The sequence below is a fragment of the Bactrocera oleae genome, chromosome 4 (assembly GCF_042242935.1).
Source record: "Bactrocera oleae isolate idBacOlea1 chromosome 4, idBacOlea1, whole genome shotgun sequence".
NCBI lineage: Eukaryota > Metazoa > Arthropoda > Insecta > Diptera > Tephritidae > Bactrocera > Bactrocera oleae.
The window spans coordinates 59,361,579-59,379,993 of NC_091538.1; the positions used below are offsets into that span (position 1 = coordinate 59,361,579).

Here is an 18,415-nt window from a genome sequence, read left to right on the forward strand (position 1 = left end):
GGCATTTATATAAATACTTGAATACACGCGCAGCTGGTCGCCTGTGTGTGCGTGTGTATGCGTTTGTTGGCATGTGTGTTTGTATGTACACAAATATGTGTATGTTGTTAGTTTGTTGCGCTTGCTTTGCTTTGCTTTATAATTTATTTACTTTTCCAACTTCAATTTGGCTCTGATTTCATTTTCATGTTACCGCTATTCGTTTCGTGGGCTTTTCCCCAGCTTTATATTTAATTTCAGAGTTTTCACAATTTTCAAGGTTTTCAGGTTTTCTGCTGCACTTTTGTGCCATTTTTATGCCTATACTCCGATTTTTTCCAACTTTTGACTCTGCCACATCTAATATGAAGTCAGATATGTATATAAATATATGTGTATGTATGTATATTTGTATATATGTATATATATGCTATGCGTTACTAAGTTATGTACATACTTGAAATATTTTCACTTTTGCACATATTTAATAGCACCGTTGGGTCCGCAAAACTGTGCCGTTACGTTCGCATTCGGAAAATTTTCGGCTGGCATCACGGCCACGTGCTCACTGTCGGTCGGCATTTTTGGTGTGTGTTATTAAGTAGCTCACTTGTTCTTATTAAAATTTAAATTGGTCTTTGGTGGGAAATTATTGAAAAAAGTTTTATAATTTCACAATCCACAGGTTAGTTATGAGGGTGTATACATATACATATGTATATATGTGTGTATATTTGTTCAATATTGTTTAAAGTGGTTATATATTTACTTAATTACAAACATTACAAATATTTTTTTTCAAAACCTCTTGGCAGTTTTTTCACTTCAAAGTGGTGACAATTATTTGTCGTTGCACAACAAACACGAGTTTATAGCACATTGTAGTGATTAGCATTAAACACTAGTCATATCAACAGAGTTTAGCATACAATCAATTAATCGCCATATTTTTGTTGTTTAAGGAAATTCCAGAACAAACTTTATCATACAAAAATATGCCTTAAACACCTTACTTACTTTATGCTAAAATATTTCTTTATTTCGGTCTTTATGGAAATAGAAACAATTTTCACCAGTTCTGTTTATATTTAAAACGTTTTTAAAACATACGAAAATAACTATAAAAATTTATAGAGTAATTATGGTGGTAAGACATGACGATAAGGTGGATGCATAAGGACCTCCCAGCTAAACCGCCGAAGCTTCTGAAGAGCCATTATCGATGTGTGAGGCCTGTCGTTGTCCTGATGAAATACAATTCCTCTCTTATTGGCTAAAGCTGGCCGTTTCTGGGCGATTGCTTACTTCAGTTGGTACAATTGTTGACAAGGCACATCCAAGAGTTTGACCTTAGAGAAGCTTAGAGTAGATGATTCTCTGCCAATCCCATTCATCAAATATACAACACACCCTTTCTTACAGTCAATCCTGACTTTTCCAACAGTGGGCCCATCACCGGTAACGAATATATTTTGTGCGATTCAGAAGCGATTCGAAGATGGAAATTCGGTCCATGATGTGTTTTGGCTTAACTCATATGACAGGTAGGTAGGTAGAAGTGCAGTCCCTTCGGGATCAATTAGTGCTAGATGCGATTTTTATAAACTATTTTTATAACTATATCAAATTTTGATATCACTATCCATCGTTGTGCTCAAACTGTTTGTTCTCCTCGATGAAAATATTTATCTCCGTTCATATGTCACCTATAAATCGAGCTGTTTTTTATATCCAGCCCTATTTAAATGGTTTTTTGTGCCACTCGTAGCTGCTGGGCAATTGAAATTGTGCTTTTACGAGGGTCGGACTTACAAACAATATTACTTTGAATTTATCTTAAACGTCAGTTTTTACTATTAATGGGACTAAAAATTAAATTTTCCTAAAAATTTTGTATAGTAACTATGAATTGTGGTATAACCACGAGCGAGTCTCGAACATATCATTACTTAAAGACATAATGCTTACTTAAACAGTAGTCCAAATAGTTAATTTTTCAATTCTGTACAACAATTTTTTTTTGATTTTAATACTAATGCTATTTGTTCATTTAATTTTGCTAAAAAAAACTTACATATTAACCAATATAAACGGTGTAAAGCAATCCGGAAGTCTGAAATGGGACTTATTAATTTTTGGGGTCAAGGCATATAGTTATATAATATACGAGTATATGGTGTAAGGTCAACTTTAAGTTTATATACATTTGCATTAAGTATATTGGGGAATTATTGACCCGATTTTACTCTTTCTTGGCATGATAACATTTTAGTGCTAGGAAACGATGTTTTCTTGGTTTCATTATTATATATCGTAGATTGACCGATATTTTCGGTAAAAAGCCAGACATAGGTACTCAGGTTCACATATTCGGTATGTAGGTAACTTGGTAATTCATGATTCGATTTCAGCCATTTCGACGTTGGTAACATAGATAGCACATTAAGAACAGTATTTGTGCAAAAATTTATTCGGATATCTTTATTGGTGCTTAATTTAGGAAAGAGAAATAATCAGATGGAAAAAAGTTATATTAAAAGTTGGCGTGTAGTTATATTGGAAGTAGGGTTTATAATCTAAATTTCTGACCGCCGCTAAAGCCCTTATGCACCGACTTCGTTTTGAATTTTATTGGCTCTGTTATATATATAAGAAGTGTGAAAAGGCTTACTCTCCAGCAATTTTGTTAAATACAGCCTTAAAAGTGCCGATGCCCACTTTCTAAAAAATTTCAGTTTATTATCTTTTTGCTTAACAGCATTTAGCCATCTGCATTAGCAACCTCGCCATAGTATCGCCATACATCACGATTGACTACGGAAGCCAAGTAGAAATTTATTTTTGTTTAAAAAAATTTTGAAAATTCAATTTCAGTTTCTATTAGATTTACTGAGCTTTTTCACGTTCGTTTTAAATGCGGCCGTTCGTTTTGATTTCCGTTATGCTTTAAAAACATTTTGTTGCGAAATGAATTGCTCTTTTATTAAAAAATATGTGTACAAATATACAAAGGGGTAGACTTACCACATTCACGCATTTTTCTATAATTATTAATTTTGCAATAAATTTGGACACATCTCACGATTGCACTGAAACTAAATTCTCCGAAATCTATTTGGATAAATCCCACAAGAAGTGCTCATCCATTTTAAGCGACCATTTAGAAAAGGTGCTCATATAAATAGCAATTATATCAAATGTACACGAGGGCATGGTTAAAATAAACCAGTTTTAATCCATTTTTATTACACTTATTTATTTACTATTTATACCGAATATTTGAGGGTCAAATACCAAAAACTATGTGCTCAACGCAAGATGAGACAACCGAAAAGGTTGAAAAGAGCAAACAAAGGTGCTAGCGAGTAAATTTAAATCAGCATTAAATGGCCTTATTTGGCGAAATTGAGTTTGGCCGAGAGGTAGTAAAGTATAAAATAAAGAGAAGACATAAAAACGAAGGAGAAAGGTAGTGAAAAGGTTTCCGCAAATGTTTATACATACATATGTGTGTAAAATTGTATGTATAGGTGTGCATAAGAGGTCAAAGTGGCTATGAAACAAGCTGCTGACACTTTGTAGATCTCGTCAGTTTATGTGCCCATAAAGTGTGTGTCCATATAGGTATACAAGTATAACTGTATGCTATATATTTATACTTTCATGTGTAAAATTTAACTAGTATGTGCGTTTATGTTTAGATGCTTGGGGGTTTGCTTCAAACTTTCTACTGCTGGCATGTTCTTAAATTATGAACTTGTTAGATTTTTATCCGCCTGCTGCTGCTGCTGCTCGGCACATTATCCACCCGATTTTACTCGGGTTTTTGGAACCCCAAATAATGAACAATCATGTGCATATGATGGCAGCGATTATTTAGCTGCTGAGTGAGCATATTATACAATTTTATACACACGTGTATACTATATAACACAGGTTTTGTATATATATATATATGTAAACATACATATGTGTGTGTGTTATTATAGGGATTGCTTGACGCACTTGCACCGACGGCACTTTAGCTGCACAATTTGGCTGTTGAGGGAAGCAAAAAGTTGGTGGCGCTTTTTTTGCTGCCACTATTTATAGAAACAATTAAAAATTTCTCAGGCAAGTTGACATGGTTAGCCCAGAGTCCAATTACGCAAACTATTGTCTAGATGCAGCCAGAGAGGAGGTTAAGAATTTGCTATTAGCTTATGAGCATATTTTCTTTAATAAAAAATTTTAGATACCAGTAGTAACTCTCATTTGATTCTTGTTGGTTTTCAGATCTTAGGTAATGGAAGGATTTGCGTACATTATGAGATTTTCCCGCAGTTGGCTATAAAATACTTCAGTTTTTGAAGTTTACTTAGGAAATGAAGCAATTAGACTTCTTAATAACTGTCTCGAATCCTTATACAAGTAAACGGCAAGGTTTTGAAGCAAAAGATAGAAGTCTAGGTTTCAGTACTGATTTTTGATTGAATTCAAATTAAAAATTATAATATTGCCCCATATAATATGACGTCATTAAATAAGAATCCTTTGAATTACTGAAATAAATATTGCTGGAGATGAGCGACTATACAAAAAGTCGTCTTATCTGGCCCGATACTAAAAACTAGACAAAGAGAAAATAATATATTAGTTAATATTATATATTACTTTTTTCAATAGCATGGCTTTTACACACTGAGCAGGGTATTTTAAGTTTTACGAAGTTTGCAACACCTAGTGGGCAACGTCGAAGACCCTATAAAATATATATATGAATGCGTGACGAGCTGAGTCGATTTAGTCATCTTCGTCTGTATATGCGTGAAGTAGTCCTTCAGTTTTTAAGATATCGATATAAAATTGTACACACGTTCGTCTCTCCCCATGAAGCTGCTCATTTATCGGAACCGCAGTTATCGGACCAATGAAGTATATAGCTGGCAGGCTGATCGATCAATATCAAGATAAAGACCTTTTTATACTTTTTCATACCACAAGAAATGCACCTTTGAAGAGTATTATAGATTTGGTGCAACTGAAATGGAATTTTTTTCTTGTTTTAATTTAAATTTAGCAGTTCAATTTGATATTTTAAGGAATTAGACAACATTTTAATTGGATTAATTATTTTTTATTATGGTCTTCAAATTAAATATTTAATATAAAAGTTTATACAAATAGCCATATGTACATATATGTATAATATTAATACAAAAAGCAAATTGTCGTATCCAAAGACATTAGGATGCTGTGTAGTAGTCCTTGCTGCATCCTGTTGGCAAAAAATTATTAAATACTAATATTATAATAAACAATTTAAGTCAACACTTTAATTAAAATAAGCTTAGGTATAAACGGTTTTGCTAAAATTGACACATTCATATACCAACTAATCAAATTTAAATCGCACTGGTCCATTGAAATTGCGCGCACAAACCGAATCTTTATAAAATTTTTTTCCTAGATTAACATATTTGATTGAAATTTTGTATTTAGAATTAAATCACGATTACAGAATGGTCAAAAATGTTACAGAAGTGTTTTGGAGAGTCTACTTTATCACGAACACAAGTATTTGAGGGACACGAAGCATTCAGTGAAGGTTGTGAAGTCAACGAAAATTTGCCCCATAGGAGTCGTCCATCCACCGATCTTAATGACGATAACATCGTAACAGTGCTTGAAAATCGACGTGTTAGCATCAGAGAGATGGCAGAGGATCTCAATATTTCTTATGGATCGTCTCAACAAGTTTTGGTTAATGTTTCGGGTATGAGGCGTGTCAATGCAAGACTCGTACCAAAAGGTTTGGTGAATTTTAATCAAAAATATTTCGGTCACATAAGATAGAAATGATTGTGGGGAAACTCTTTTTAAACTACTTCATTGATTCAATCACCTAAATTTAGTCGTAAATCGTTGTTTTGTTTCAAACTTATTATATAGAGAGAGGAGCGGATTTGTGACGCCAAATTCTTCTACTAAACGTCCACCCACTATTGGAAAAGTGGAAACTCTTTAAAATTGTAAACTCATATACATAAATTTTTTTATTATTCATACGCATTATAGCGATTATACTCACTGGTCTCTGACTCCCAACCGGCTTCCACACCATTCTTTTTATTCTGCTCCTTCAGCCAAGTGTAGAGCGGCGCATAATATTCCATTACACCTTTGCCGCTCAGCTTACGCTCACCTGTGGTGATTTCCATCAAATCACGCCAATGCTTGGTTGCGCCTGCCTCCATCATTTGCCTGCGGAATGGAATCATTCGGTGATTTTTTTTCGCATAGCAAAGCTTAGAAAGGAAGCAGTCATGTGTGTCTGATATGTATTCAAATGTGTGTGTGTGTGTGTGTTAATATGCAAATGTGTGTGCGAGTGCGTAAGCATCTGGTACTTACCTCATCAAATCACCGGCCTTCGTACTTCCATGAAAATCACAGTTGTGCAATGGATATTCCGGATCACCGGGTCGATATTGTTCGCTGGCCAAACAAAATGCCCGATAAAACTGATAGCCCAGTATTTCCGAAAGCAATTTCCTGTTAACAAAATGTGAAAATGTGTATTCAGTGTAGCACAGCACGTTGTTGTTTTAATCGTAGTAAGCATTTTTGAATATATACAGCTTTTAGAAATGCACGATTCCACGGAGTCTGCTACGGCGACTAACTACTTTTAGAAAACCTTCGCGTTGCGTTGGTGGCAACGCTGCTGGCGAACTGTAGCCAGGAAAATCTAAATGTACGAGTACTATATACATATATACACTAAATGTGTGTGCATGTGTGTTTGTATGCTTAAAATTTCGACAACAATGTGGCTCCAGCACGCCAACTCCGCCATTGACATGTGTCAATGCATGGATGTGCTATTATGTGAAATACAAATCGCTATTGTGTGCTTTTCGGCGCTATTTTCATTTGCGGTCTCATCTGTGCGCCTTACTTGCTGTGGCTTTAGTACAATGGTAATTTAGTTGAGGATTTCAGAAAATTTCTACCTAAGTCCATTCAAGGTAGACTGAGCCAGGACTGTTTTTTGGCTTAGTTATAAGCCAAACATGTATTCACTATAAAAGAGTAATCCCTAGTTCGATAAATATTATTTTAAATTATATAAAATTTCTTCTTTAAGGGTTTCATAACTAATGAACCAAGGACATAAAACTAATATATTTGAATAAAAGGAACTTCCCCCTAGCAGTCTCATTACTGAGAAGAGCTTACAAACTTTCTTAAAAATTTCAGATGCAAAAAACTTGTATTGTCTGTAAAGGATCTTATTAGAACAAATATATCATTCAAATATTTTTGTCAAAAAAAAGGAACAGGTGGCAACACTGCGCTAAATATGGTATTTATAATTTATAGCATTCTAAGATCTGTCTTGTTTGAAGCCCAAATTGTCTTTTGAATTATTTTTTATGTAATAAATAAATTTAAATAGCTGGCAACCTTGTTGAAAAATTATTCTTAACTGTAACGATTTCAAGATCTTTTTAGTTTAATCAAGATTGTAATATTATTTTTTTATTTTTTAATTTATCAATTTAATTTTATATTGGGTTCTAAAAATGTGGCAACTCTCGTAAAAACTGTTATTCTCGTAATCAACTGTCGGTCTTTTGAGTCTATTAGTTTTTTGCTTATATTGTCTTTTATCAATGTAATTGAACAAAAAAAAAAAGAAACAGGTGGCAACCCTCATGAAAAAATATTATTAACTGTAACCATTCTAAGTCGTCTATAGTTATATACCCATATTGTAATATTCTTATTTTATTTTATCAATTTACTTGCAATGTGTGGCAACTCACTAACAAGCATTCGAAATTTAATCCTTCTTAAACCTCTTTAATATGATACCCATATTGTAGTAGTTTTCGTATAAATTTTGAAGTCCCTCATGAAACTTGAAAAATTATTGGCGGAAGTCATATCCCAAAAATCCTATCCACAATTTCTTACCGGGACTCGCCCTTCGTTTGTAATAATTCAAGTAACTTACATAATAGAAACAAGTTATTATGTATTCAATTGAGAGGTTCCAGTTTCAGCAGTGCGATAGGATCAGTTCTTTTAGTTTAGAACACTTATTGCTACTATGTATATTGTAATATGCCGACTAAAATGTAATTTCTCAACTAATAAGTTTCATTATTGTATAATTTACGGTATATTGCTACACGATTCTCCAATATCATTCATTTGTTCGCCAAATGCTCACATATGTAGTCAGAATTCTTTTCTATACTCATCCAGTATAGATTTTCTTGAATGCTTGTGCATCCACTATAAACTCATAATTTCAGGAATTTGCTAACTTGAAGGTCCTTTGATGCCCGCAAAATCAAACCTCTATTCTACACATTAATAAAGAGTACCACATCTACTTTATATGATAACCTCTAACAAAGTGGGCTTTGGCTGTGAAAATTTGGGATAGTATATCCCTAATATTTATAATTTTTCTACTTCTTTTTCCGGCTTGCCAGATCATACAAATATTCCAGCTAAAAAATTAATTTAATGTTAGACCTTTTAATGTTTCAAACCACAAAGAGCTTTATTTGTATTTAGTGTCTAATAAGGGTCGAATATTGTAGTAGTTGTTAGACAACATATCATCCTCTACTCATATTGATATGAAACTTTTACTATTCCATGACACAAACCCTTTTCTTACTCCACAAAAAAGAAAATGTGGTCTACTCACTCTGTATTTGGTTTCTCTGGATTCAGGCCACGATAGAATTTAAAATCAGGATCAAAAGTATTCTCATTACGACGCTGCGGTGGCACGATGCCAGCATACTTATTCTGCAAATCCCAGTAAGCACAATTCAATTCTTGTGCGCCAATATGACCATCCATTACGTCGACCAGAAACTTGTCATTGATGAAATACTGCGGTATCGCCAAAATTGTGTGAATACCCTGAATAGAGAATTAAATAACATATTCATTACATATAAGACCTTCAAATAGTAATTTAGCTTACCATACGGAACAGTCGATTCATTGATTGTTCCTCGCTCAGGCTGTGATTGAAGAGCAAATGCAGTTGATTGAGATGACGTGGCGTGCCAGAAGCAATAACGGCCGCTTCGCCAATAGCGGCTGCAATGCCCGGACAAGGCTCACTGTCCACGCCAAAAGGTAACCGTCCACGATAGAGATTATATTGCAGTTCAGCCATATTACCATGCATTTGCAAAAGTTTCTTATAATCCAACTTTGGACAATAGCGTAGCGCCGCCTCGGGTGGGAAGTAAAATACTTCAGCGTGACAATCGGAACCGATCTCTTCATCGCCAATGCGACGTGAAAAGCGATCATAGAAAGAGCTGAGTGGGTTAAAATGTGTGATAGCAGAAGAATTAGGTATATTTCACGAATTCGTAGAAGAATCACTGAGAAGCTTTGCTATAAAGCTTAAAAATTTGCTGTGAAGCAATGTTCAGGAAATTTCAAAGGAAGCAGCTCGTGTTTTTCAAGATAGAGCGTTATTTTCAGAGCCAGTGGCTCAACTTTAATGATTGGTATTTTCGGAGATTAGATTTCTAAAATTTAGTATTAGGATCTGATAATTTCAACCCTTAATAGCTGAGTTCTAAAATACAGATAATAAGCCCTTATATTATAGGTATATATAATATGAGGGAGCCTAAAGACTGCAGACTTTTCTGTATTGGAGTTTAACTGTAAGAACCTCATGTTTTATGGATATATTGACTTAATTATACGACCGCAGTTAGGACATATAATTATTATATTATATAATGTAAATCATCAACATGACGTGCTTAGTCGATTCAACCATGTTCGTTTGTCTGTAATACGAGAACTAGTCCGACCGATCTGACATTTTGCACACGTCATTTTCTCCCTAAGAAAATCCCCTTTTTTTTGGAACTATCGATATCGGACCACTATAGGATATAGCTGTCATACAAACTGAACGATAAAAAGCATGTCCTTATTAAGGAAAACTCTTTTGTTTGATGAAGTATCTTTACGACATTTAGCATGGATTAATATCCAAGGCAGGTAAAATCTCCGAATAAATTGTTTAAATTGGACCACTATAGTATACAGCTGCCACACTAACTGATCGATCAAAATCAATTTCTTATATTTTTTTTCTCGAAATTTGGCACCGTACTACTATATAGTACTATATAAGTTCTTGTTTTGAATCTTTTGGATTTGTGAAGAATATTATGGCTTCTGTGCAACCGAAGTTTACGTTTCTTCTAGTTTTATTTAGATTTTAGCACGTCTACGATATTAAGTCAGATCTTAGAGATTGATCGTTTCTATTTGACAACAACAATTCTCTTGCCCATATTTCTAGCATTATGTTTGGTACTACACATATACTTCTACTACACTACATACTTCTCAGTTTGAGAGACTTAAGCATATCGGATGAGTCTAGAAGCAGCTTATACGTAGAGTAGTGTTGGTACTTAGTTGAGCTGTTTGGACCCACAATCTTTGTATATCTCATACTGTGTAAGTGAGAACTTCCATAGACTATTTGTATATATTCATACACATACTTACTCGGACATATGATTCAGACCGATGGACTCAAAGAATTCCGCCGACTTTTTAATAATCTTCACCGGTGTCACAAGTATTTCCTCCAAGCGCTGCTTTACTGTCGGCAATTGATGTGTTGGAAATGGTGTACGGAAAACGGGGCGCGGTGACCAAGCCTGTCGCACAATTTGCTCCAACACATGCGCCGGTATGGCGCCCTCATCGGCATTCAACTTCTCGCCATAAGTGTTGCGGACACATTTCAGTAGATAGGCGTGTAATTCCTGATATAACGGCATTATTTCCCATACGACATTCTCCAGTTCACGTTGAAAATTATCAGTATCGTAATACAGATACCAGGTACGTGATGGGGTTATGTGGCCTGATTGAAAACAAGAACAAACAAACACAATATACAAACATCGATAAATGTGAAGAAATCTGGGTGAGTGGACGTCAGTGGACTTAAAGCGTATGAATGGATGTGTGTGCGTCGGAAGTATGCACGTGTGTTGTTGTGTGCGCGCACATGTGCCTCAAGCATTTTATTAGTGGTGTTGGTAAATGTCGTTTTCATTTGTGATTAGTTGAATGGCATCTTGTTCTCATTGATTTCTCGTCAATCACATGGTCATCGGTTGCCTCATTACCACCAACACAACCAGCACAGCGACGCAACTGACTTGACATCTCAAGCGGTTGCTCAGGTTGTGCTAGTTCTTACATACACATGGACCTTCGGGTTATGCGTCCACCGGTCAATTTACCTAACATATTTATGTGCACACACACATACGCATCCAAGCATCTCGTTATTGCATAAAGTATATATGTATGTGTGTGTCTCTTAATTGACTAGTTGTATGTGCCATTTTAAATGCAATTTACGACATCTATTTGCAATTTCATGCCCGACACATTGAAGACGCACATTGCAACCATTGACTCGCCTCTGGCTGCCTGACTGTTTGGCTGCTGTGCCAACTTAACAAACTGCTGTTTAAGCGCGGAGGTTGGAGAGAGCGAGTTAGTGGGATATTAAGTTACCTTCCTGTTTCTTCAATATGTATTTATATACTTGAGATTGTATTCTTGAAGCATCACTAGTCCGAAAAACTAGTTAAGAAACATGTAAATAAACTAGTTGGAATAGGACCAGACTTGAATTGATAGAAAGCCACTTGTTATAAGATTTTCTTCATTCATTTCAATTATTAATTAATACAATATATAACTAGATAAATTTCGTTCTGAACATAAACTAGTCCGAAAAAGATCTATCTTAGAACAAGTACACTTATACAATTTTTATACACTGAAGAGGGTATATTAGGTTTGCCACGATCTTATAAAATGTATGTATATAATATGAATGCTCAGCATGACGAGCTGAGTCGAGCCGAGTCCGTCCGTCTACCTGTATATACTTGTATCTGAAAAACTGAGGCACAAGAGTTTTTGAGATATCGATTTGAAATTTTGCATACATTCTTTTCTCCCCAAGTAGCTGCTCATTTACTATGGCATATAGCTGACATGCAAACTGTACGATCAAAATCTAGTTCTGGTGAGGAAAACTTTTGTATTTGCTGAGGCATCTTCACGAAATGTGGCACAAATTATTTTTCAAGGCCACGGTACAATATCCGAAGAAATTGTTCAGATCAGACTGTTATAATCAAGTTGTTATATGAAGACAACAAGGTACAAAATATCATTCAGGTTTATTTGAAAATACTTATATTATTTATACATTTGATAATAACCTCACTCATTTCTGTTTCATACTTTCTTAAGGGACACACCTAATTGAAACTTTTCGATAGTTTATGCCTTTAAAAATACCATACTAAAATTCCAAATGAATATCTCAAATAATTTTTATTATTTTATTTATAATTAGAGCCCTCTAAAATGCAACCGCTCTCTTCAATCAGATCCAACAATTCATCCTGTTGTCAATGCTTTTATTGAATTAGAAATAGTCATATACTGTTATATAAATTTAACAATTGATATCTAATAGAAACTCATCTTATAAAAAAGAAATAAGTTCATTGGATATATACTGCAGTCTAGTTGAACTTGCGATAGTTCAATGATGATTTTTTATCTAGTTAATATAAAAAATTCCCCCTGCAAAAATGCGACAATGGCGGGATGAGTCTACAAAGGAGAATGTGAGTTGTGAGAATTGATCTTCTTAGGCAAGTAGGTAAAGTGGCCGTCTGACAACGCACCTAGCTCTTTAAGAGGCCCATTATGATACCACCGTCACTAAATTCCCCTCACTCTATTGTCTGCTCTTAAACTACACCGTGCTTCTAATGAAGATCATCATTGATCTTCTTAAATAGAACGAAAATGCTATATGAGGAGCCCATGGTACCATTTTGTACCAGAAAGACTATAGAATATACTACTCGCTCTCAAGCGAACTAGCTACCTTTTCTACCGAAGAGCTACAAAAGATACTAATCGTTTTGTTACTTCTACGGACTAGTCATCATTTCTAACCTAATTGACATAGAATAAGACTAGCCATGTTTCACAAAATTAATATAGGTATGTACTTAAAACTTACTTTTGAGACTAATTAATACCAAATTGTATCCTGAAGATATGATTTTCTTTGGAAAGTAATTCATTGCCAATTGTACCCTAAAATGAATAATTCGGATGTACTCTCCTTGAAGATTACTCGCACAATTTTTTGCAGGGTAAAAACATTTACTAAGTACACATATGTGTGCATGCTTGTTCTTTGTGTTTTGTGCAGAAATTAGGTTAGGATTACATCTATGGGTTACCGTTTGTTTAGGTATGTGTGTGTGTTTGCCGAAACTGACATGACTTGCGTAAAATTTATTTAATGCGCAATTTATTTCTTTTTTCATGCAACCACTATACTATGATTTTAATTGCTAAGCGTTGCTGGTGATGTGAGCATTGAAGGTGTCTAAATTTATTTTAATGCGCATAATTAAAAAGAAACATCGATCTGAAAAATCGTCAAAGTGCAAAATTTGTTCCATACTAAAGTTTTTTTTTTCCTTCGGACAAATTTTAAAGAATAATAATAAAATAGGATCGCTTGCAATAAAATATTTTTATTATAGTTAATTTTTTTGTATTTAATTAATTTGCACTGATAACACTGAAAATTTCGTTTTCTGTATAGTGAAAATTTTAGTTGAATAGTACGAGTTGATGTGAGGTCCGAAACTAGCATTTGCCAAAACATCCTCGCTTGTTAACCTACTATAAAATTATCCGAATTTTCAAACCAGTTTTAGCTGCCTTAATACAAATTTTGAAGAATTCCTCTAGATTTGTCAAGCTTGCACAATAGCCTGACTAGTTGATATTTAGCATAGTCTAGTAATAAACTTCGGTTTAACTTTGTGTTCTAAGACTTACAAAGTAGTTTATGTAGTAATTATGTCAGCCCGTACCATAAAAAGTCCTCACTAGGCTAAAAGAATGTAGCTGGTGTAGACTAGATATAAGTCCGGGTCCATTTCAGTTGCGTAAACTTAATGAAATGCTGATTTTGGTGTGCACATAGAGGAATAATATACTTTCAGATCAAGTTTTCTGTTGAGTTCCGATTTGATGAAAAAATGCTTCATTCTCGAACTTTGCGTTTAGTTGAGTCGATTAATTAGACTTCAGCCATTTTCCAAAGCTTTCAAATCTACACAACGGACGTAACGTGGATTTGCCTTTGGGTAAGCGTTCTCAATATCTTTCTGCAAAGCAGTTTTGGAGTGCATTTTTGCATTTTATTGCAATATTAATTCTGCACAAAAAGTTTTCAGATCAGAAGGTATTTGAGGAGTTTAGAGATTTTTTATATTCCTAAACTTTGGGCAATTGTAATTCTTTATTAGACTTTAAAACTGATAATTATATTTCTAGAATATATCTTCCTTGTGTGCCGACTTAAACCTGACTGCGACTAATGAAAAATATATACCGTAACCTCTATAAAAACATACCGTTATATGAGGCTGCTAGTCGCAACATTCGCACATATGAGATGAATGCCGATTTGGCACGATTACGATCTGCCAAAACCGAACGCCATTCACGCCAAAAGTACTCCAAGTCAGCCAGACTCTTCGTACGCATCGCATGATTCACTATCGCTGGCACCATAGCGAGCTGGAAAGGCACCATAAATTAATTATGCATTTCAGTTTGATTCCTTACTTCGACTATTTCGCCACTTTACCGTCTGCTGACAATCACCTAGCGAGCAAACCATGCGTGAGGTTATAAACGTTTGCATCGTATGCAACAAATCCTTGGCTTCCTCGTAATCCTTATCCGGCAGGCCGTAGAGTTGCAATTTGGCAAGACGTCTCACACGTCGCCGCAAGACGGGATCTTTCAGCTGCATTACCGGTATGGTGCTGAGGTTCATCGCCAACGCATAGACGAGGTGGCGATAGTCATTTTCAATTTCTTGCTTAATCGGCGCTTGATTGATGGTGTTGTAACCGCGTCCTTTGGTAGTGAGATTGAGGAAACTGCTGCGACGTCGCGCCCAAATGCCTTGCATACGTGTCGAGGCCCGATCTAAATATTGATTGGCGTGTGCCTCATAGACGGCGGCATGTGGATATTTCGTTGCGTTCGTGGTGGCGTTAGTGGGTGTCACAACCGGGATTGGAACTTGGGCTGCAAGCGTTGCACTTAAAAGACAAAGCAGCAAGAAGAGTAAGCCGAGTAGAGGCTGGCGTGTGATAGTGACATTTGGTAGCTGGAAGATTAGTTGCAAAATTGAGTTGATACAGTGAAGCTGGATTCTTTTGTTTTTTGTTTTTATTTACAGTTATTTCACTTTTTGCTTTCTTAGCTTTGCTTACCAACGCTTGCCGTTGTAGGGTTAAGTGTCTATCAATCATTTCGCTCGCATTGACAGCGACGCAGAGAGAGGAAGTGTGCGTGGAGAAATGAAACTGCAAGAAAGTTGATTGGAAGAGGAAATTACAAAATTTCTTATCGCTTAAAAAATGCTAAAAAAAAATAAACATTTAAAATATATAATAATAAATAAAAATTAAGCGCGGTCAGTTGCGAGTAGCTGATTGCGCGTCCACACCAAAGAAGTCTCAATGAAATTAGTGATAAGAAACAGCAAAAAGAAAATTTGATCGCAAAGCGTTATACTTTCAGCAGCCTGACTTAAATGTTTTGTTTACAGAATTAGAATTGTGTTTGTAGAAATTGCAAAGTGTGCGCTTTCGTATGTTTATTTATTTGCCGTGGCTAAGAGTATAAGAGTAGGAGGCCATTTGGGGGCTAGCACCGCCTCATTGCTTTAATAAATAATAATTTTTTTAACGTTATCCTTCTGGCTTAAAATTATTTATTTCAAAGGTTATGACTTAAAAAGCGAGAACTTTTGGTCTCAATAGTTTTGCATTTGCAGTTAGGTTCCTCAGAATTACAAAGTTATAGTACACTGATTCCGTGTCTACCAGTGTCTAGTAACTCAGTCTATACTTTTGATGTGTATTCATGAAGACATTACTATACCTGGTTTCTTCATATAGCACCTCATTTCATCGATAGTCTATTCTAATTCAAATAAAATTTCCTTCGAACACTCCAAGAGTAAGCTTTTGTGATTTTACCATCGTCCAATCTTCGGCAACATATACTAGGGCCAACATACAAGTACCTGGAGTTCCATAAAGTGTTCAGAGAGAATTTTACTTATCAATTGTCTACTCAACACAAAGCAACAGTATTTAAAAATAGTGTATCTTCTCTAAAATTTCAAGGCTTATAATGTTTGTGACAACTCGAAACTAAAAATTTTTTATACACATATTTTTCGGCCATATTTTCTTAGCACCTACTATCGACATTTTTAGTGTGTCACTGTGATCTTGAGTATTTACTTTTCTTAAATGAAATGTTATCACACATTTTCTTAAACCCTTACAGTGCGCCGAATTTGTAACGAATTTGTAATGAGCGGCATTTAAAGTTGTTGACATAACTTTGTGAATGAAATTGTTCACCGAAAGAGTGGGTGATAAGGAAAAGTTGAGAATTCGGAATAATAAAGTATAAAAAAATAATATATAAGCAAAAAAAAAATATTGTACATGGATTCTAATTTTTACTTCACATTTGCTCATAAAAATAAAACCAATTTTTGGTGAGTTATTTTTTCTGAAAAAATAAGAATATTTGAAAGAGTTTTCTTTAAAGCTATAATTTTGTAAAACGAACAGCAACAATAATAACACTAATATGCTAGATTTTCTTAATTCAATGAGACTTTTTTGTATTTTAAAATAAAGTACAAGAAACCTTAATGAAGTAATAATCTTTAAAGATTCTTCTAAACAAATGTTTCTTGTATACCCAAATCGTTTGCTAACTTTTGACAATGTTGTCCAGCAAATGTTCCTTAAAATCTGTCTATATTATTTCTTAGTCAAGATGCACTATATATAATACTTATATTTATGTATATCCCTAATTAATTTGCACTAAAGATTATTTTCGTTTTTTGCGCAACTTTCAAGAAAAATACAATTACTTTATCACAAATAATATTTTTACTTAAATATATATGTATTTACTTTAAAAGCGCTCCTGTTTAACTGTAATTTCCAACGTTAACCTTTCAAAGCCGCGGAGAAGACTGAAATTTTTTCAAAATCTTCTGATTACTGAAAGCTGGATGTACATCGTGAGCTTATCAGCAATTTTACTCGCTTCAAGTCAAGAGAGCAAGAGTGTAATTTGAGAAAAAAATAAATGAGAATCGTTTTACGAACGCTTTATGAATACACGATTTCATTCCAGCAGGAATTTTAGAGATCGAATGCGATATATTAAGGTGCTCCTGTTAAAACAGAGCATTACCAACATTGTCAGAATTTCCCAACGATATATGGTAATCCATAGAAAAATCGATTAATGAGACTTTTCGTGATGCAAGCTCATTTATCCTTACAATTTATAAACGCTGCCACAAAATTAGGTTTACAAATTTTACTATCATCAAATGCTAAGAAATCTGACATACATATGTATATATAGGCAAACATATTAACTGTTTTATATTTAAGCTCGTCTGCTCCACTCCGATAACACCAAAGCAAGTGTAAATTGGTTTTAGTGAAAATGATACGAAAATCTTTTCTTGGTTTACTTGAGTACACACGTAAGCTCTAGATATGTAGAATAGAGTCAGGCTAAAACAGTGTCCGATCTGAAACAAAGTTGAAGTTTATGCCTTAGAAAATCTTCTCATTTATTGGTGAACTAAATTAAACTCTCCTATTTACAGTAGGCAAAGCATGTTTAGGATATTATATACCTATTAAGTCCCATACAAGCATCGATTAAATTTTTAATTATTTTTTGAAACATTTCCAACTTTTCTTTTAAATTTGCCGAATTTTTGGGTTGGTGCCTCCGTATTGGCCATAGCTGCGAAATTTCGGGGGAAAGTGACAAAAGATTACTTTTTGGTTCTATGTGTTCTAATATTGATAATAATGAAAGCAACACTTTAATGGCACGAACTTTTAATAATCAAACCTTTTAAGGACTTACGTAAAGCCACTGTTGAACTACTTGCACTTAGCCAAGTTCTGTTTGCCGCCTAAAAAATGTTGTCAAAGTTGTAAGGATGAGGTGGAAACAGTCAGACAATTTCTTCTTCCTTCTCCAGCTTTTGCAAGAAGCTTCAGGTTGAAATTTCTCTGCAGTCTTGCCTTCGTCGCCCCAGTAGACATAGCCGAAACTGTTCTTAGCCGTCTCAACAAATTTGTTCGATTTCGTTGATTTCGTTGGTTTGTGTGGGTCAATTATATAGGAGTTTATGAAGATACCACAAAAGCCCGATATGCTAACC

General features: G+C 34.7%; 2 protein-coding genes across 2 annotated transcripts in view; one reads left to right on the plus strand and one right to left on the minus strand.

Annotated features, from left to right (window-relative positions):
• The window catches only part of NKAIN (Sodium/potassium-transporting ATPase subunit beta-1-interacting protein), a 205,763-nt gene that overhangs the window by 161,668 nt on the left and 25,680 nt on the right, over nucleotides 1–18,415 (plus strand). The window lies entirely within an intron of this gene.
• Nucleotides 5,074–17,216, minus strand: Ance-5. Its single transcript, XM_014240380.3, has 10 exons — nucleotides 17,133–17,216; nucleotides 15,399–15,491; nucleotides 14,762–15,292; nucleotides 14,526–14,691; nucleotides 10,543–10,906; nucleotides 8,975–9,320; nucleotides 8,690–8,910; nucleotides 6,373–6,513; nucleotides 6,050–6,222; nucleotides 5,074–5,236 (listed from the first exon to the last, which is right to left on the minus strand). Exons 2-10 carry the CDS (start codon nucleotides 15,435–15,437, stop codon nucleotides 5,205–5,207), a joined length of 2,013 nt encoding a protein of 670 aa, XP_014095855.2. The 5' UTR covers nucleotides 15,438–15,491; nucleotides 17,133–17,216; the 3' UTR covers nucleotides 5,074–5,204.